The sequence below is a fragment of the Giraffa tippelskirchi genome, chromosome 2, assembly GCF_054371585.1.
Source record: "Giraffa tippelskirchi isolate mGirTip1 chromosome 2, T2T-mGirTip1v1.2.pri, whole genome shotgun sequence".
NCBI lineage: Eukaryota > Metazoa > Chordata > Mammalia > Artiodactyla > Giraffidae > Giraffa > Giraffa tippelskirchi.
Genome location: NC_137276.1, coordinates 124267793 through 124289089, shown reverse-complemented (window position 1 = coordinate 124289089; position 21297 = coordinate 124267793). Strand labels below are relative to the sequence as shown.

The window sequence follows — 21297 nt, the reverse complement described above, 5'->3', positions numbered from 1 at the left end:
AGAGATTCTGAACGAATCTGTCTTGTTATTAAGTGGGATTTCTCATATGACAGTTTGTTGTTGTTTAGTTGCTAAGTTGTGTCTGAATCTTTTGTGACCCCACAAACTGGATGGAGCCTGCCAGGCTCACCTGTCCATGGGATTTTCTAGGCAAAAATACTGGAGTAGGTTGCCATTTCCTTCACCAGGGGATCATCCTGTTAACAAATAGCTGATTACACTAATATAATCACAAACAGATACTTTGTACACTCACAATCTGATATTTAACATCTCAAAATAAAATTTCATGAAAAAAAAAATCCTAGTAAATCTCTTGCCACTCCCTCCTCTCTTCTCCCTGCACATTCAACCCATTTCCAAATAAATGAGAAAGCTGAAAAACTAGCATATTTAAAGTTGTTCTATCCTCCTACAACAAACATTGCGCCAAGTATGAGTCTTAGTGAACTAGAAATTCTCTGTTCTCAGATGCTTAGTTTAGTGATTACAGACAAAAGAAATTTTTAAGGTTTAAAAAAAAGATTTTTTTTTATATTAAGCTATAATTATATGAAACAATAATTATTTAACTAAAAGATCAAAAGGTTAAGATGAGCAAACATTACTCTGTAATACAGTAACCCCAAGTTTCTGATTTGGACAGTCAAATATTAGGACTGTGATTAAATAAACCACACAAACATACACACTTTTAAAATCTTATAGGAAGCATTTGTCAGACATCCCACTTGAGATCCATTATTTCCTTTAAGTTTCCCAACAGCCTGTTCAAAGGATGAGAAGACTGAACAGAAGTTCCAAGGTAAGTGACCCAAACCAGGGTCAGTTTCTACTACTACACTCTACCTGTTAAGAAAGGGATACCTTATAATAATAAAAAATAACCAAATGGGACTTAATCAAACTTACAAGGTTTTGTACAGAAAAGAAAACCGAGAAAATACTTGCAAATGATGTGACCAACAAGGGCTCAATCTCCAAAATACACAAACAACTCATACAGCTCATAGGGCTTCCTTGGTGACTCAAGACAGTGAAGTGCAATGCAGGAGACCTGGGTTCAATCCTTGGGTCTAGAAAATCAATCCCTGGCTCGGGAAGATCCCCTGGAGTAAGGAAATGGCTACCTACTTCAGTATTCTTGCCTGGAGAATCCCATGGACAGAGGAGCCTAGTGGGTTAGAGTGCAAGGGGTCACAGAGTCAGACTCAACAACTAACATTCTCACTTTCATACAACTCAGTTAAAAAAACCCAATCAAAAAATGGGCAGAAGACCTAGACACTTCTCCAAGGAAGATGTACCGATGACTAGTAGGCATATGAAAAGATGTTCAACCTCACTAATTATCGGGGCTTCCCGGGTGGCTCAGACAGTAGAGTCTGCCTGCAGTGCAGGAGACCCAGGTTAGATCCCCGGGTTGGGAAGCTCCCTTGGAGAAGGAAATGGCAACCCACTCCAGTATCCTTGTCTGGAAAATCCCATGGACAGAGGAGCCTGGCAGGCTACATTCCATGGGGTCACAAAGAATCAGACATGACTGAGCAACTAGGCACATGAAAATATGGTCAACCTCACTAATTATTAGAGAAATGCAAATCAAAACTATAATGACGTATCACTTCACACCGGTTAGAAAGGCCATCAAGTCTACAAATAACAAATGCTAGAGAGAGTATGGAGAAAAGGGAACCCCTCATACACTGTTGGTGGGAATGTGAATTGGTACAGCCACTATGGAGGTTCCTCAGAAAACTAACGAGAACTACTATAAGGATGCCTTAACAGCCTGGACCTGAAAGATGCTTCTGTCATTACATCTTTATTCCCTGGCATGTATCCATCCTGCCATCCAGACACTAACTTTTTATAGTTGGGAATTTGACATGCTGTTCCATACCTTTCCTATTCTTCTCCATCTCAAGTATGACCTTTCCTCTATTTTTAACCAAGCTGTGTCCACTCATTATCACTCCTTAGTTCCCTGTGGTGGCTCAGTGATAAAGAATCCTCCTGCCAATGCAGGAGACGCCGGTTTGTTCCCTGGGTCAGGAAGATCCCCTAGAGAAGGAAACGGCAACCCCTTCCAGTATTGCCTGGAAAATCCCATGTACAGAGGTGCCTAGCAGTCTACCGTCCATGTAGTCACAAAAGCATTGGACTAAACAAGATCACATTATTGAAGAACACACATAGAACACTGCACTGTTCCTAAGTGTATACAGATCTGTAACTAAACTTAGGTACAACCATGTACTCACACCCCCAGATCAAGACAGAACTACCAGGAGGTTCCTTTCTATTCTTTTCCAATCAATGACTCCCGCAAAGGTAACCGCTGTTGATTTCCATCACACAGACAAGTTTTGCTTATCTTGAACTTTCTGAAAATGGAATCCTATATTGTTGTCCACTTTGATATCTGGCTTTTGTTCAAAACATTCACCCAATATTGAAAACACAAGGCTCATCTCCTCCACGTTGGCCTCCTCTGAAGCATGAACCACATTTCTGACATCATCCCATTCTGGCAATGCTGTCCCCAGGCCCCCCTCTACACATCTCTGTCACACTGCTGGGCAGGTACATACTTCCTGAAGGCAAGCACCTTATCCCTCTACCTGCCTGCACATAACAGGAACTAGTAAACACTGACCTCTGCTAAATTGTTACTATTCATCGCACACTGACCCCATTTTTATGGGCTTATCTGTTTCTCCGACTGGGCCACAGATTCCCCCAGGACAGGAACTGGATCCTGAAAATAGTATAAGGGATTGCGTATATGCCAGGTATGGTGCTTTTTTGTATTTAGTGAGTACCATCTCATCTTTACAACAATTTTGAAAATTATTACCATTGTTTTTTTTGGTTTTTCCCAGAGGATGAAGCTGAAGTCTGGAGTGTTAAGCACCTCCTCATAGTAAAACTGGTAAGTGGTACAGTCAGATTGTAAGCCAGGCAGCCAGGGATCAAAGAGGTGGTGCTCCTTAGCAAGTGCTCACAAAATAACCAGGGAGGCAGGAAGGGTAGAAACTGCAATCTGCTGAAAGACAGACTTAACTTAAAAAAATGAGGCCAGGCCCTGGTTGAGCTGGTGTGTCAAGTAGTAATATGCACAGTTCATATAGAAACTCATGACACCGCCTTGCTTTTAAGAACTTGATCTCTCTCTAATACAGGCCTAGGGCTTTAAGGAGGTTTTATAAGGAGCCAGTAAAGCACAATCTCTTTTCAAATAATCCCTTTGTTAGGTAAGATTTTTTTTTTTTTAATTCAGGCTCAAGGAGAATTTCCAAAGTACAAAGGCAATTGAAAACACTGTCTTAAAGGATGGAAGCGCTGTTTGCCAAGCGTAACCTGAAACGATCCGTGTCTCCACACGCCATATCCAAACCCGTCTGGCTCACCATGGCATCTTCACACGGCCCTTACTGTCGTCTGCAGTCCTCAGCGTGGACCCTCTCTGGCCCTGAGTGACTGGTCTCAGTGGCAGCCTAACTCTGCAGCTGGCTTCCAGAAGTCCAGATGAAATCTCGCTCCTGTGGCATATTGCCTGGATGCTAATGGCATCCTTTAGACATAGCGGCCCCTCACAGGGACTCCAGGGCACAGAACAAGACACTCCTTGTTGCCTTGCTGAAAGGAGCCGCTTCTTGAAAGGGCTTCAATGGGATCAGCCCCACCCCTTCTGAGATGCCATCAAAACCGCACGACATTACCCAGGGCTTCCACCAACTGTGCCAAGGAGCGCCCGCTCATCAGGAAGTGGAAAGCGCTGCATCTCTAAAGCAGGGAGGAGACTTGCTCCACGTTAAGTGGAATTCTAAGAACAAGAAAACCTTGGGCGTAGACATACCCATTATTAAATTTCGATATCAGATCCAGGGCTCACAGACAGACAGCTTTTTCTCTAGGGACAATGAGACAACACAAATTAACAGTCCATACCACACCTAGTTCATTGAAATTTCCCTCTGCCCAAACAAATGAACAATCAATGCCGCTAATGGAGACCCGGGGCAGGTCAACTTTTAAGGCACTTCTGACCCCTCTCAACCAGCATTCACCAAGTCCCTGCCTTTGCAGGAGCCCTGGGGTAGGCAGGGGTTGCTGAGTAGTGCAGGGTCTCTTCTCTTCACAGCCATCAATGAGGGATCAGAGCAAAAGACACACACACAGAGAATCCAATGCAGCCTACATTGTGCTGGGATGGCGCTTTCTCCGTAAAACCCATCTGACCAGAAGAGAAAGGAGACCGAGCTGAGGAGAGACCCCTTTGACATAGAGATCTGGAAACACAGTCCTTTCTGTCTGCATGGCATGAAATGATGCACCTCCAGTTCCCCACTCAGGAGTCAGCCATTGTAGCACCTTGACCTGTCCCTTATATGATTAAGCACAGGTTTAAACTTAATTGCACAAAGGTCAAAGATACAGCCAAGCTGGACTTTCATTGAATATCAGGCATCTGCTAGAAAAGACTGATACATCCTGAGAAAGTGGAAAGCAGACTTTGAAACAGGCAGGAGTGCGGATGAGATGGAATGAACGTGCCCACGGAGGGCTTCACTACCGGAGGGGGTCGTCCTGGTTTTTCAATAGAAGCCCAGAGACTTCAGCTGCTGTTTGACCTTCCTTTATCCCTTTTAAAATGGCATTTGACCAGACACCTTTTGTGCTCCTTTTCACAGCCTGCAAATTTACTTATGGTTCCTTTTGAAACTCCTGTACCCATGGCCTTTGGAGAAAAAGTCCCCTGAGCCTTCCTAAGGTGATCCTGGAGACCGCTGTTTCTGTTCATTCTCTCATACATTCAGTTCAACGAGATGAATTCAATATGATTCAAAGAAAACCCACAGGGCAGAAAACATTCTCATGAATGCTGTGCAACAAAGCCTTATAAAGCTGTACCAGCTCAACTTATTTTAAAAATTCTAAGCAAAGCAAAGTAGTTCCCCTAGCTCACTAAGAGTTTTAAATTTTATATTCTGTGACATGCTATATAGTTAAATTAATTGTTTCTTGTCTGTCCTATCAAACAGCTCATGAGACCTAGTCTGGTCCACAATCCTAGAGTTAACTTGAAGTGGGTCAACTACCTGTTTCCTTAAAAAAAGAAAAGACCAACGCCATCACCTGCTCTCGTTTTCCTGGATATCAATGATGAATCACCAAAGATTAAGTATCCTGATGGGCACCTACAAATGTAAGAGATTATTAGACGTAGATTCAACAAATACTACAACCTAAAATAAATTTTTCCCATACAAAGTGTCATCTCTGTGGATTTTTCTTAAAGGGTGAAGAGTGGGTTAGACATACTATTTACAGTTTTATTCCATCCTACTTACTTCCTGTTAATTAAGTCATTAACAGAAGCAGGAAGAGAGTAAAAGACTGCCTGCAAACAATGCCCCTTTATCAGGAGGCCCAGGAGCGGGCTGTCTGAATGGCTGACGGGACTAACCACATCGATTAGGCGTCTAGTTCTTGTGAGACAAAATTTTGAGAAGGACCTATGATTACAGCTTAGGGTGATTATATCTTATAGCTAAATAGAAGATAAAAGTTTGTGTTCATTACTAAACATGTCCTGCACAGGCTGGACCCAAATGCCATCCAAATTCCACTGTGGACACAGGAAGCCAAGGACACCACTTGCCACAGCCTCACTCCATGCCAGCTGCAGCTGTCTGGGCTTCATTTTAATGAAGGCAGACAAAGGGGGCCCTCGGGCTCCAACATTCCTCTTGAAAGGCCAGAGGGAGAAGTGACAGTAGTAAAACATTCTTCCTTCATCCTTTTATCAAGGGTAATCTTCTGTATTTTCCACAGACTATTGTCTCATTAATAATACAGTGACTTAAGATCTTTAAAAAGCAAACAGATATAACACAGTATGGCTTAGAGATACATCCTTAAAACGGTTTAACCACATCCTTGAGAACAAATGTTGAAAAACAGGTGGAATTTAGATAACACTTGCTCTAGCAGCACAAAACAAACAACAACAAAATCCCAGTGAATAGAGACTGACAGAGAAGCAGTATTTCCCTACACTTGGTTCCAAGTCCACCTTGGCTTGGATGTAGAAAAATGAATTATATTAATTGTGGGGCAATCCAAAAAATACTCATTGGGAACCTGCTATGTACAAAGTGAGAAAAAGACAAAACAAGCTCAGTGTGGGGATTAGTAGTAAAACCATGCAGAACTGGAGAGAAGAGTTAAGAGGCTCTGAGGATGCCTCAGAAGATAAAGGATATGCGGGTTGTCTTGGGGGGGAGGTGGTGGGATGGAAACATGCAGGAAGGTGCAGTACACTTTCATTCGGGAAGAACCAGTCCAGGATGGATCTGTTCAGACCTAGAAGCATCAGGAATGCCACCAAGTCTCCCAACTGGATAATGTGAAATTAAAGAAACACGCATGTTAGGGGAAGCAGAGGGTACCAGCGATGCCCGGTTTCAGAAAGGCTGCATTTCTGAAGGGGAAGTGGAAAGGAAAGGTTACATGTGGGGAAAAAATGAGAGTACACAGATAACAGGTTGAGAAAAATTCAAAAAAGAGGGGTCAACAAGAGAGCTGGATGGCTGCTAATGAAATGGCATTAGAAGTAAAAAGGAAATCTGGGCTGCTGGGGGTGGTTCCCAGGAAGCCATTGCTCATCTGATGCAGTACCCTCAACCAGGCGGCAGAGGAAGATGCCATACTGAAGATGGTTAAGGAGTAACTCAGTACAGGGCATCAGCTGCTCAAGCCAAAGCATCATCGATTCCTCTCTTTCCCTCATGGCCACCCCAACTTATCCAGTCCTGAAGCTGGCCCTGTTGCCTCTGCCTCCACAGTATAATGTTTCCATCTCCTCTCACGGACCACAGTCCATGCTGCCATTTGACTCATCTGGACTCATACAATAGGACCCTAACTGCTTTCCCCAATGAATCTCTTACCTCCACACCTGCCTTCCATGGACTTATCTCTCCAGCTTACGCGATTCTAAACCAGTGCTTCTCAAAATATCTGGGGTGAAGAACTGGTCTTCACCACCCCAAGACCCCCACCCCTGTTCCAATTCAGTATGGACCAACTGTTCTCAAATACAATGAAAATGAGTTGCTGTTAAAATAATCACACACTTTGATATTGCATAAATGTCAAACTGCTGTATGTTTTTAACTGTTTCCCTCAGGCCGGGCCAGGAACAGTGTGAGGACTGGCAGCCCACAGACCCCACTGGAACAGCTCTGCTGAAACGCTCTAGGCTCCACCAGTGTCTCAGCTACCCACTCTCCCCTGACTTACTCTGATCTAGTCACTTTCACGACGTTCAGGCCAGGTTTCATGGCAGTTGGGACTTGCTGTGCCCTCTGCGTGGACCAATCTGGCCGTGCCCTTTCCCACAGGTGTTCTCCTTCATCTGTCAGGGCTCAAACGTCCCCCAGAGACGTCTTCCTGCGCCATCTAATTTGGAGGACATTCTCCACCCCAGCACCTAACACTCACTCCAGAACACATTGCCTGACTTTACTGGTGCCACTGCACTTTTTTTTTTTCCCCACTTATTTTTAATATTAGATGAAAAGGACTTCCCTAGTGGCTCAGTGGTAAAGAATCCACCTGCCAATGCAGAAGACATGGGTTTGATCCCTAGTCTGGAAAGATCACACTTGCTGCGGAGCAACTAAGACCGTGTGCCAGAACTACTGAGCCTTAGCTCTAGAGTCCTGGAGACTTCGGTTGGGGGTCGGAGGGTGGTCAGGAGTGGTAGAGCAGAGGGTGGGTGAGATAGAACTGAAGGAGAAAAATGAACCAACAAGCATAGTGCATGCAGCAAGCGCTTGGAATTCTCAGTAACAAGACCAGCAGGAGCAGCACTGAAGGGTTCCCTGCAGATGAAAGACCTGGCAGCTGGAGTGAGCCCTGAAGACTGAGACATCTGCTAATTTGAGGAGTTCCAAGAAGGGTATTCCAGGAAGTGGGGAAAATGGGCAAAGGAACAGAAAAGGAAGTTTTTAAGTGGAAAATAACCTGGGGGTGCAACATCTATTCAGCATTACAAAATATTTCAAATCATATGATGCCCTAAAATTACCACAGACCTTTTCCTTTTTTGAGTCTGTGGACTTATACACTGCACATTTTAATAGTTTTTCACATTTGATGGCAACTGGCTTCCTGGAGTTTCCCCTTCAGATCCAGAATAAGGCCAGGTGGGAGTGGAATAGTCTTCTGGCTGGCAGCTTCTCAGGAAGAAGCTTAACATTATTAGAACACTAGAATCAGAAAGGTCAAGGTCAAGTTGCATCTTTGTCAGTAACCCATTTCCTGTGTGATTTCAGGCAATTCATTTCACCTTTTGGAATCTCATCTGATATCTAGGGAAAAAGCTGAGGGAGCTGGACATCAGACTTATAATGAGGGTCACTACATATTGTCTAAAGATGCTCTGGAGAGCCAAAGAGGGGGCTATTCTTAATTTTGCCAGAACAACAGATATCACTGATCCCGAAGAAACCAAGATGTTGTCTTACTTATATGTCATCTTACTTATTATGTGCTTCAAAACTCTGAAGTAACCATCCTCGAGAAACACCCACAGCTCCCTTCGTCATGCTCTCTGGCTGGCTTGGTGTCTGGCCCATCCCAGATGCTCGCCAAGTGTTTGCCCCACTTCCTTTCAATGAGCTTTTCTGCATTCTTTGTGTAATCAAAGCTATTAATCTGTTCTTCCACAATTCCACTGTCTTATGATAGCCGAACTGTCCCTGTGCCAAAGAGCCACCCCCTTCCTATTGCTGCTGATTTTACGTTCCCAGGTGGCCTCTACTAAGAACAGTTTTTCCAAGAAGGTAAATATTTAGGTACAGACCTCATTCTTCTGCAACCAAAGAATGTAAATAATTGATCTGAAATTCTGCAATTATTCAAGGCCAGGGTGGTGATAAAAACCTTGTTTTCTCAACTAGATTGCCAATGGACTATTTTAACCACATATAAAAGCTAAAAAACGTTCTCACCTATACCTTTTGCAAACCTTAGATGCAAAGAAAACATTCTACACAAACCAAAACTCGGACTGTTCAAAACCATGCAGCCCAGTGCAAACCTGCACATTTCCAAATGCAGCATATAACAGCTTGCCAGGGTTTTAAACAGCTCATTTGAAAAAATAAGAAAGTGCATTTTGACTGTCGTTTTTTTTCAGCACCAAAGCATTTGTCCAGATTTTTACTTTGCAACTGTAACTGAGTTGGGAGCAGGGGAGAGTGAGGGAGTCATTCCTTCCATACCCAAGGAGAGAGCTACCCGTTCACATCTTCTGGAATGTTCTCTTGCTATTAATTAAAGAGCTACAAATGTGAGTCATACCCACAGGTTTAGAGATGACATAACTAGATATTCTGAGAATTTCTGGTTGAGGAAATGAACATCCATTCAGTCCACGGCAAGATCAAAAGGCAAGAAAAAGGGTAGAACACAGGCTACAGAAAGTCCCAGGAAAGGATCGAGCCTTGGTGTAAAAACTGGACGTGCCGGCTTACTGCCTACTCTCTTGGAATAATCTCAGAAACTAGCAGCAGAGATTACATAAATTATGGATGAGACAGTCAGGAAAAGATCTATTGATATGTTGGCAAGATCTGAATAAAGAACAAACAATCCTTATAAACAGAGAAAAGGAAAACATAAGCGAAACCAACAACACTTTCTCCCTTATTAAAAATGACAAACGAATGTCTTCATCTCTGAATAATTCTTTAGAATGTCTGGACAAGCAGTCATCTCTGAAGTGTTTAAGACTTATTTTCATCCTTAAAGTTCTTTAAGATCTAAAGCTCAGACATACTAAATTCTCTTTTTTGAGAGAGACTTCCCCAAACAGGAGATCTAGGTCTGTCTTTACACACTAAGGGGTTTAATCATTTTTAAGAGTTGAAGAAATGCCTTCAAGAAATGCCTCAGCCCTGGCCTTGGGTGTGTCCCCCTGCTGGTCACCTGCACAGCCCAGTAAGCACACCCACCAGAGGTGCCCTCCCCAGAGGAGCAACCACAGAGGAGCATCCTTGGAATGCGACAGGACTTTCCAGCCCTTTCCTGGAAGAATTCTGGGGCCTAAGGAAGAGGCATTTCTTTGTTTTATAAACAAACACAGGGGATGGCGTTCCTTTTCTTACTCATTCCCTCTGTTAGCTTGAGAAGTGCATTTGGAATACTCCCTTTCTGCTGTTTTTAAAATCTCAAATAGCTTTCTATACCCTGCTCCTCTTGGTTTTCTTCACCCTTTGAAAAGTTACTTCTAGTGCCCAAAACATGAAAATGATCATTCATTGTTTCACATGGATGGCTTTCCCCCTTCTTTTTCTTTTCTTGTATCTCTCTTTAACAAACCAGGGTCCCTGTTAAATATTCTTAGAAGATGGAGATTGTCTCTTTGGGTTGACTTTCACTAAGATTTTGTTACAGTCTTAGGGCTATTATTCACCCTGATTCATTTTCATCACACCATGTAAGAGCCAAGTAGGAGAGGGTATAGGAACCCCAGAGAACCAAGGATTAGGGACCTTCTTTCCCTCCATGGCTTCAACCTCTGACCCAACATAATACCTGCCTATGATGATTATTTTAAGATGAGGCTTCCAGTTTCCAAACAAATTGGCCAACTCTCTCTAAATGGACAAAATCGCAATGTAACCAAATAGGATCCTACAGGGCCTTCTTGGGACAGAACCCCCACCCCCACTGTCCTCTGCTGCAGCTCCTTCCAGAGGTAGCCAAATAACAGTATCTGATGCACATTCCTGAGCTGTGTCACAGATGCTAAAACCACCACCAAAATGGAAGAAATTTACTTGATGATCATGCACCCCCAGACCCACTGGTACCTAAGGACTGATAAGGTAAACCCCCCTGTTACCTGAAATCAACCAATCAGAACTGTGCACCAGCTGACCACATACCCTGTAACCCCTTCCCTCACTTGGCCTTTAAAAATGCTTTGCTGAAATCCATCTGGGTGTTTGGGGGTTTTCAGAGCACAAGTCACCCATCCTCCTTGTGTTGGCACCCTTACAATAAAGGCTGCACTTCCCTTCATCACAACCCGGTGTCAGTAGATTGGCTTTACAGTGCACAGGCAAGCGGACCCAAGTTTGGTTCAATAACAGCAAGGGTAGACTTGACAATTAAGCCCCCTTAGCTTCATCCCATATGGGCTTCCCTGGTGGCTCAGATGGTAAAGAATCTGCTTGCAATGCAGGAGATCCAGGTTCGATCCCTGGGTTGGGAAGATCCCCTGAAAAAGGGAATGGCAACCTACTCCAGTATTCTTGCCTGGAGAATCCCATAGACAGAAGAGCTGTAGCTGGCAGGCTACAGCCCATGGGGTCACAAAGAGTCAGCCATGACTGAGCAAATAACGCTACCACTACTAGCTTCATCCCATGTGAGAATGGACTGCCTACTAACTGCTGCTCAAACTGTAGGCACAAACGTTATGACTGTTCTGCCTCTGCATCAACTCTGGACAGGAAAGAAGGTTCATCAAAATGTTTGGGAACCGTGGAAGAAAACCATCCACCTTGACCAGGCAAGACGATAACCACTTGCATGAGTTGTCTCACAACAGGAGGGTCCCAATAAGGAATGGGGTGCTGCCCCCAAAAACTAACCAGAAGAATTTGGGAGGGGCCAAAAGGAGGGAGGAGATGCTACCCCATAATGTGAGCCAACCTCCCAGAAACGATCATGCCAGAATCCATCATGGCTGAGAGATATGCATGCCACCAGGGAAGACCCTGAGTCAGACCAGGTGTGAGCCAAACAAGATGACCCCTCATTACTATGAAACCCAAGATCACGGGCTTGGGCAGAGAAGTCCTCCTGGGTTCCCTTACCTGCTTCTCTCCACCTGGGCATCACTTCCCTATAAAGTCTCTTGCTTTGTCAGCACATGTGTCTCCTTGGGCAGTTCATTTCCAACTGCTAGACAAGAGCCCACTTTCAGGCCCTGCAAGGAGTCCCCCTTCCTGCAATAAATATATTTCCCTAAACCCAGTGTCTCTTTTGACAAATCACTGGGCTTTCTGCTGCCTGGCTGAAGGTAGGTGATTGCAAAATGACTTCAATTTCAGTAGCTAAGGAAACACAGAATCAAACTACCAGTAAGTCATATTCCTAGGGCTCCTGGGTCATATTTTTATGAATAATTAAGCTGATTTTTAAACCATTCTGTAAATATAAAAGCACGCTACCTAAAGCACAACACATCCATCAGGACTCATGGGGACGAAAATAACAATATCTATCTGTCTCAGTATGTTGAGAGGATCAGAGTGAGAAGATGAGTATCTGTACAAAACACCCAGATGCTATCCTTGGTGCATAACAGGCAGGCAATAAAAATACATAGTAGGTAGCGTTTTACTGTTTCTAGGGAGTCTGTGGACCAAGGGTAATTAGACCATCAGGATTATGCTGAAACCCTCGCCCTGCACATACTTACTGCGTCTCTGCTCCCAGCAGCATCTCCACTTTCTCATTTGCGTGGTTACTAAGGACAGTCAGCGTAAAGAGGTGACTGGCAGAGTTCTGTCTTGAATAAAGCATTGTGGAGCTGTTCTTCCCTGGAGAAGAATTAAGCTCTTCACTGTCACAAGACTCCACCAGTAGCTGATCTCTTAAAGAATAATCATTGACATTGTAACTTTCTTCACTGTAAAGAAAAGGGAAAAAGAACATTATCAGGAATTCAGTGGATGAGACTGTGACACTGTCGATTTTCAAGTCACACTTTGGGGGATGTGGAGGGGAAGAGAAGGAGGACAGGGACAGAATGACTTATTTTAAATAGGAATTGAACGCTGAATTATTCCTACTGATTATGAGTCAGTATGTGTGCTCTGTGCTCATTCACTTCAGCTGTGTCCAACTCTTTGTGACCCCATGGACCGGAGCCTGCCAGGCTCCTCTGTCCATGGGATTCTCCAGGCAAGAATACTGGAGATCTTCCCAACCCAGGGGTTGAACCCACATGTCTTATGTCTCCTGCATTGGCAGGTGAGTTCTTTACCACTGAGCCACCTGGAAAGCCCTATGAGTCAGTATAACCCTCCAAAATGAAAACCTGTTAATTACTATTTTTCTGTTGTATACTGAATTGTATCTTAGGTATCAAAGCAATATCGGGACTTCCCTGGTGGTCCAGCGGCTAAGAGTCCATGCTCTCAATGCAGGGGACCCGGGTTCAGTCCCTGGTCAGGGAACTAGATTGCACATGTCACAACAAAAGATCCCAAGTGCTGTAACCAAGACCTGGTGCAGCCAAATAAATATTATTTAAAAGTAATTAAAAGCAATATTAAAAACAATTATTAAACCCTCCAGGTTTCCTTTTACACTCTCCTGGCATTGCTGCAAAAAGTAAAACATACAGACATCATGGTACTGCTTGAACAGCTATTTACCAGTCTCCCCTCCATCTGCAGGATGAGATCTACTCACACTCTGGGTGGCAAGGCCACACTACCAGCCTCCAAATCACCAGGCACAGGAGGGAAGAACAGCCTCAGAGGTCTGTCTTCTGGCAAGACCCCCAACCCTTCCTCCTAGCATGCACAGCCTCACCATCTGCTTCAGAAAGCACCCACTGATCCCACCACACCCTCTATCCCTGCTTGTGCCCTAGACTGACCCCCTGTTGGTCGTCATTCCCCTGGATGCACTCTCAGCTGCACAGCCCTAAGCATGTGCATAATTGGGCCTCACCTCCCCAAACCCCTCAGCTGGTTGCTCAACCCTTCCACTGAGTCCTCTGGAAATCCAGCTAAATCTTCTAAATCCTCAGCCTCTTCTCTGAACTCTCTCTCTCTTTACCTTCTTGCCTTAACAGATACTAGGCTCCTTCTAGAGAGCACCACCTCCCTAGAAGGCTTTCCACCTGCTTGAGTTTCATTATTCTAGACAACAATCTCTTCCTCCTCCCAGAGTGTCCCCCAGTTTTGTGCTCATGCCATAAATCTCTTATTTCATCATCAAAGTCATCGCCAGGCCCCTGGATCCTGCCTCATCCTCATTCATGAGTGTAGCTGCTGGCTTTCTGGCGCTGTCCAACACTCCTTTCTTGAATTTCCATGTGGCAAGTCTTCCATGATCCTGGCCTCTCAGTTCCTTGATATCCCCTTCAAGGATCGACCCTGTTATCACCAACCGCAACCTCTCTGCAATCCCAATGTCAAAACCACTTCCTAACCAGCCCTGCTAGTCTCTTCGACTCATCTCTTCCAATCCTCAACCCCAACAATTTTAACCCACCATTCCTACAACCCATTGATCCCACCGCCTTTCCCTCCATCCTTGAACCCTTCATGTCCTCTCATTCACCCTTATTCAATTATCCAACTTGAATTTCCTGATACCTAGTTATATAATCACTCCTTGCATACACATTTTCTTGGCAATCCCAACTCTAGTTAGATACAGCTCCCCTCTATTCTCTGTCCTCGCAGCTGAACATGGCAGAGCTCAAAAATAACTCGTGAATAAATGGATGACCATGCAATACATTCTAATGCATTCTAAGAACCATATTGAACAATTAACTTACCTAATAACAAATGGAAATGTATGAACTCATGAGAGCTAAGAAAAATCCTAGTGCTCAGCTATGCTAGGAAATTTCAAAATAGGCCATTTTGTTCAAGATTCCTGAGAAATTTTTTAATCTGGTAGTGGGCATCTGTCAACCATTCCCTTGTAATTCTCCTTTAAAAACTTTATGATCTTTTTAAATTTAGTTGGATAGATCCTTTCCCCACCCCAAACCAGCAAATACAGTTGTATCATCCATAGAAGCAAAAAACTGCCTTTTGATCAAGCCTGTTTGTTGCTAGGGTAATAATGTGTATTAACTGGAAGTTCAATGGCAACATCATCTCCGAAACTCACTGAGACCGCATACAGACCAGCACAACTGCGCTCAGAATATATAAAATATTTCTCATATCAAAATGAGGGTTATCAAAGTTCATATGATTTTTATAAAAGGAGGAAGCAGGGTAATATACTTTACAAACAAACAATATTATATTTTTTAAAGACCTTGTGTACCAGAACCAAAGCAATCAATTTTGGGCAAAGCAGGTGTGGGGTTGCACCCTGCAGCCCTACAAGCCTCGTAGTTGCCCAGCCTCAAGACAGACCCAGCAACGACAGAGACATCAATGGTTTATGGGAGAGGGGATCTCACATCTGAAACAAAAGGGTCCCAGAGTAACAAGTGTGCTGCAGGCGGCAAGTAGACCAGGGCAGCAGTCTTCAGTGCTCGGGGGAGAAGAAGCTACCATTTACAGGGGGAAGTGACATCAAGTGGGCTCATTGGTTTCCAGGAAAATGTACCTCACAGCCCTTCTGGTTAACAATCATCATGAAGGCAGATGTTTCCCTTATCAGACTAGCATGTGGAGCTGTTCTGGCCAAAGGATTAGAACAATCATCAGCTGGGGCAGTGGGCAAGCGCATTCCTGTGAGTTGGGTACAGGTGAGGGAGGGAGCCAACAGGGCATGTACAGAGAGTAAGAGAACAGCCATCTTGAGTGGCCTGACCATACAGCAGGTAAGGCTTATAATACTGTCTAGACATCTGAGACACAGATTTAATAAAATCCAGGACTCAGGATAAGACCAAAAGGAAAAAGAATAAAAACAAAAGCAAAACCTCAACAGGAGCTGCAAAAATGAGAGAGAGAAAAAAAAAAAAATGAAGCCTTCTTTGGTACTGTCCTCTCTCTGCACCCCTCAGCTACTCTCTTGGTCCAACTCACAAGCTTAAAAAGATTATCTTTTAGTTAAAATTATTTCCAGTTAAAAATAATTCTGCTTCAGAGAACTTCAAGCTCCCTAACGCTGTGCACATGGAGTATTTAGGCAGTGCCCTATGCTATGACATTGCATAGGTATTCTCTGTATTCCCAAAGAAATAAAAGGCAAAGAAATCTGCATGCTATGAAGGCATCATTCAAGATGATGCAAGTTCCGAAAAGGCTTCAGCATAAAGTGGCTTTACTTACTAGATGGTCCCCAACAGGATTCCAAACCAAGAGTTCATAGGAAACTCATCCAAACGGACATGAATAAGCTACTTAAATCTTTTTTTCTCCTCTCTTAATTTTCAGAGTTATTACCCCCTGTGTTTGCCTAAATGCAAACAATATCAGCTAGTGTGTTTCCCTGATGTGTTGAATCTCTGACTTCTGGGGGTAGGTAATTAGAGACAGAAGAAGTAGAAAAATTAATAGAATTTTTTTTTTAATTGTTCTCTTAAGCCATGACAATTACAATACCGTTAAGACCTAGGATGACCATTTGACCCGGTTTATGCCTGTTGTCCTCTCAAATGTTCAGCTGCGATGGTAAAGAGCGGCCATCTCATTTATAGCTATACGAGTTCACCTCAAGATATCTGGTGTCCACATATCTGGGTCATTGAACTTTCCCACTGTTTTAACTTTGTATCCAAAATAGGACACAGGAAACAAGTGTGCTGTTTTCTTAACTAATTCAATAGCAGTCACCCAATATCATTATTTTATCTGACCTGCAAACGTCTTCATTATGTAATAAATAATGTCCACAACTTCTTCACCATTCCTTTAACGCACTTAATATAAAAAAAAAACAACTTGATTTAACAGTAGTCAAGTAAATTGACTATTTATCCTTGTCAGCTACTATTCAAACCCAATGGAATAAACAAGGAAAAGGAACTCACTCTTGCTAGCATGTTTGTGCGCTCTCACACAAAATACACACTCACACAGTTAATCTCATAAAGGTTCAAATTACTATTTCCCCTTCTCCAGATCTGCTGAATACTGAGTGAAATTCATTCTCCTCATGACAACCAGCACCTACTAACTCTCTCACACTAATACAAAAGGATAACTGTTAAAATATGTGCTTAAGGATTTCTCTGATGGTACAGGGAGTAAGAAGCTGCCTGCCAAAGGAGGAGACATAGGTTTGATCTCTGGTCCGGGAAGATTCCACATGCCTTGGAGCAGCTAAGCCCATGTACCTAGAGCCTGTGCTCCACAACAAGAGAAGCCACTGCAATGAGAAACCTGTGCACCGCAATAAAGAGTTAGCCCCTGCTGGCTGCAACTAGAGAAAGCCTGTGTGCAGCAAGGAAGACCCAGGGCAGCCCAAAATAAATAAATAATAATAATAAAAATACGTGCATAAGCAGAAGAGGGGGGAATCCACAGTCAGATTCAGCCATTCACAACCCCATTCCCTCCTCTGCTGACCCACCCGTGTCCAGTAAAGTATAAAACAAGCTCAGCTGGGTTGGGAAAGATTCCCTTTCCCTAAGGGAAGTTGATGCTAATCAGACTTCCCCATGTTTGTTTCTTTCATTTAGCAAACATATGGTTTACATAGCCTCTGAAACAATCTGGATCATGTATTTAGGAAGTTAAACTGCTCAGAAAAAGGCAAATGGAAAAACCACGTTTCCTTGCATGGAGCAGTTTACATGTAGACTTCCTCTGATTGTCTTAGCCGCACTCCAAGTTTACCAGCTGCTCATCAAAGAGCAGCCGCTTTGTGCAAGCACAGCCTCCTATCAGGCACAGCAATCAAATCGATATAAGCCTGTGGCTCTGTGGCATAAACAATGATGGGTCTCCCTGTCGAAACTTACAGTCCTAGTATACTTACAGTCCTAGTAACCTTTGGGATGCCTTTTCTTTTTTTAACATGATAAAAAAAACTATCAGTAGAGAACAGGATATGGTGGTAAATAAATACCTCAATTATTCTTCCCTCGGAAGGCATTCTTTTGTTAAGCGGCTCAGATACTGTTTGGTTCTACTGTATTGCAACCTAACAGCCTGCACTAAAATCTTTTCAGCCCATGATACACCTTTTCTGAGAATAGTTGATTCTTAAAGTGACTATTAGGGAGCCACTTTTAACTTTCTCTCCTGTCAATCTCTATAAAGGTTGGAATGCTTTCATAATGGGCATATATTTGAAAAAATAAAGCAAAAGTATTAGCCGCTCAGTTGTGCCTGACTCTCTGCAACCCCATGGACTGTAGCCTCCCAGACTCTTCTGTCCATGGGATTTCCCAGGCAAGAACACTGGAGTGGGTTTCCATTTCCTTCTCCAGGGGATCTTCCCTACCCAGGGATACAGCCTGGGTCTCCTGCTGAGTCTTTACCATTACCCAGGAAGACCTGGGCATATATTTACTACTTTTAAATAAGGGCAACATTTACAACTGCATACATGCATGAATTGAAAGTCGCTCGGTTGTGTCCGACTCTTTGCATCCCCATGGACGATACAGTCCATGGAATTCTCCAGGCCAGAATACTGGAGGGGGTAGCCTTTTTGTTCTCCAGGGGATCTTCCTAGCCCAGGGATCAAATCCAGGTCTCCCGCATTGGAGGTGGATTCTTTACCAGCTGAGTTACTAGGGAACCCCACATACATGCATGCATGCTAAGTTGCTCAGTCATGTCTGACTCTTTGTGACCCTGTGGACTGTAGCCTACCAGGTTCCTCTGTCCATAGGGATTCTCCAGGCAAGAATACTGGAGTGGGTTGCCATTTCCTCCTCCAGGGGGGAATCTTCCCAACCCAGGGATCAAAACCCTGTCTCCTGTGTCTCTTGCATTGTAGGCGGGTTCTTTACCGCTGAGCCACTGGGGAAGCCGGTTGCATACAACATACATTTTTAGAATACCAAATTTTACATATTTAGAATAAATATTTAGAATATTTAAAATAAAATTTACATATTCAGAATAGTAAATTTTAGAATACCAAAGCTGCATGTGTATACACACATTAGTGAATGCAGGATGACAGACACCCAGCTCAGCACAGGACTTACTTTGGGAAGGAGGGGGAGAAAGAAGGGATGATGAAGAGGCTCTAGGTAAACCTGCAATATTATATCAGGACTTTTTTTTTTTTCTTTTAAAGAGACCTGGCACTGATATAGCCAAAAAAAAAAAAATGAAAAACTTGTATCTGTTAAACCTGGATGACAGGCAAGTTGATGGTGGTGGTGGTTTCATCACTAAGTCATGTTTGACTCTCACAACCCCACGGACTGTAGCCTAGCCTGCCAGGTTCCTCTGTCCATGGGATTCTCCAGGCAAGAATATTGGAGTGGGTTGCCATTTAGTGTTTGATAATTTTCTGTATGTTTGAAATATTTTGCAATTTAAGGTAAAAAAAAAAAATCTAGATAATAAACGCATAGATGTGAAGACTGTCAGCATTCCAGGTTTTCTGTAGATGCTTGAGGGTACAGGTGAAGGGACTCTTGGGCAATGGAATATTTTTTGCCTTACAAACAACTGATTACTTGCAGATAACATCATCGACTGAAATATATTACAAGGTAAGAGTGAATTCACTAAAATGGTTGGGTTAAAAAAAAAAGAAAAAGGCTTTTCCATAAATGAATAACACTCAGAAAATATAATGGAAGATCTTATTTATAATAGACACAAAACCCACAAAATATTTAGAATTTTAAACTGAAATTTCTTCTATATGAAGACAGCCTTGAAATACTTTAGAAGAAGGACTGAATGGATAGAAAAGTTTGATATTAAAGAGATATTAATTCTTCCTGAATTAATATATAATTTTAACATAATTTCCTTGAAAAATCTCGGTTTTACAGGGGCAGAGAGGAGGGGGAATAGTCAAGCTGATTCTAAAATATGCAGAAAATAAACATGTAAGAACATTCAGATTGTGGAAAAAATGAGTGAGTAGCCATATGATATATTAAAAACATATTCTAAAGCTACAGTAATTCAAAGACTGAGACTAATAGATATTAGTTGACAGAGGGAGTAGTGAAACAGAAGAGTGGGTTCACAAAGTGAAAGTGAAGTCGCTCAGTCACGTCCGACTCTTTGCGACCCCATGGACTGTAGCCTATCAGGCTCCTCTGTCCATGGGATTCTCCAGGCAAGAGTACTGGAGTGGGTTACCATTTCCTTTTCCAGGGGATCTTCCCGACCCAGGGATCGAACCCGGGTCTCCCGCACTAACCCTAAATACATGTAGGAATTTACTACATGATAATAAGTGACATTTCAAATCTGTGGAATATTGATAGTTCAGTCAACAAATAATATTGGGACATCTGCAGAAAAACCTGAAAAGTTTTAAGAGGCTGGATCCCAACCTCACTCCATTAATTAGAGTACTTCCTTGGACCCAAGGTACGTAAACATCATGAAGAAGAGGTGGTGATCGAACGGGTCTTGCTGTAGAGCCTTGTGATTAGAGATGAGCTTTTATACATGTGAATACCATAGGAAGAATTTCCACCTTAACCCATAATTATGAGCAAACCTCTTAGGTACATAACAAGGATGACCAGGAACGAGAAACAAGCTGGATGACCAAATGGAACCAGGAGTACAAAAGCAAAGACAGATGGGGAAAGCAAGAAGAAGCGTTAGACTTTAAAAGACCAGCTTTCCCCATGCCCTGCTCAAGTCAGCCTTAACTGTCAGTTGTCTCACCTGCCACCTTGCATTGTTCTGGAACTTTCTTTCAGAGCCAAAATCTGACAGACTAGAAGGAGAACTTCCAATCATTCCTTTTGTAGAAGAATTAAATTTAAAAGGAAAAATGCAAGCAAGGATTATCCAAAACAAAACACAAGGATTTTCTGCCATCTATCGTTAAGAATAAGATTTATTTTTACCTATTCAACACCTCCCTTTCCACAGGCTTTGTTTAAAACATGCACACAGCTTCCTTGTCCTGAAAAACTCTTCACTTGAATCCGCTGGTGAAAAGACAAATGTCTACCGAGCTAGCAGCTGCCTGGCATTTTCTCAGATCCTTCTGCCCATGTACCAATGAAACTGCTCTCCAGAGTCATGATGGCCCATCACCCCAACAAACCCAGTGACCTGCATATCACCACTGCTCATCTAGGCACCTAATGAGGTTGAGCACCTGTGACAACCTGAAACTCTTCCTCTCCTAATGCCTTCCATGACAGTTCTAAGTCATCCTTTTTTTTTTTTCCAGTGGCCATACTCCAAGTTTCTCTCCTAGACCGTCTTACTTTCCTCAGGGATCTGTGATGGCTCTGCCATGCTCCCTGTACATAGATTCACAGAAGTTCCTGGGGTTTTATAAAATCAAAGAGATTCCTCCCACTTCCCTTCAAGACACGTACAAGAATTCTTCCTCTGAAGATTTCAACTTGTTTCTCTTTCCCTTCTGAAAACATGATTGCTA

General features: G+C 43.1%; 1 protein-coding gene and 1 long non-coding RNA gene across 5 annotated transcripts in view; one reads left to right on the top strand and one right to left on the bottom strand.

Moving 5' to 3' along the window:
- Window positions 1–21297, bottom strand: part of ARHGEF26 (Rho guanine nucleotide exchange factor 26) — a 134716-nt gene that overhangs the window by 5905 nt on the left and 107514 nt on the right. For 3 of the 4 annotated variants that reach the window (XM_081532059.1, XM_081532069.1, XM_081532080.1), the window contains exon 12: window positions 12512–12721. In XM_081532059.1, the coding sequence (XP_081388185.1) occupies window positions 12512–12721 (210 nt within the window). Of the gene's footprint in view, window positions 1–12507; window positions 12722–21297 lie in introns of all 4 variants that reach the window. The other variant, XR_014066229.1, reaches the window with a different exon arrangement.
- Window positions 756–5277, top strand: LOC145522922 (uncharacterized). The gene is made up of 3 exons (XR_014066249.1): window positions 756–805; window positions 2886–2935; window positions 5049–5277. It is a non-coding gene; the product is annotated as an uncharacterized LOC145522922 (long non-coding RNA).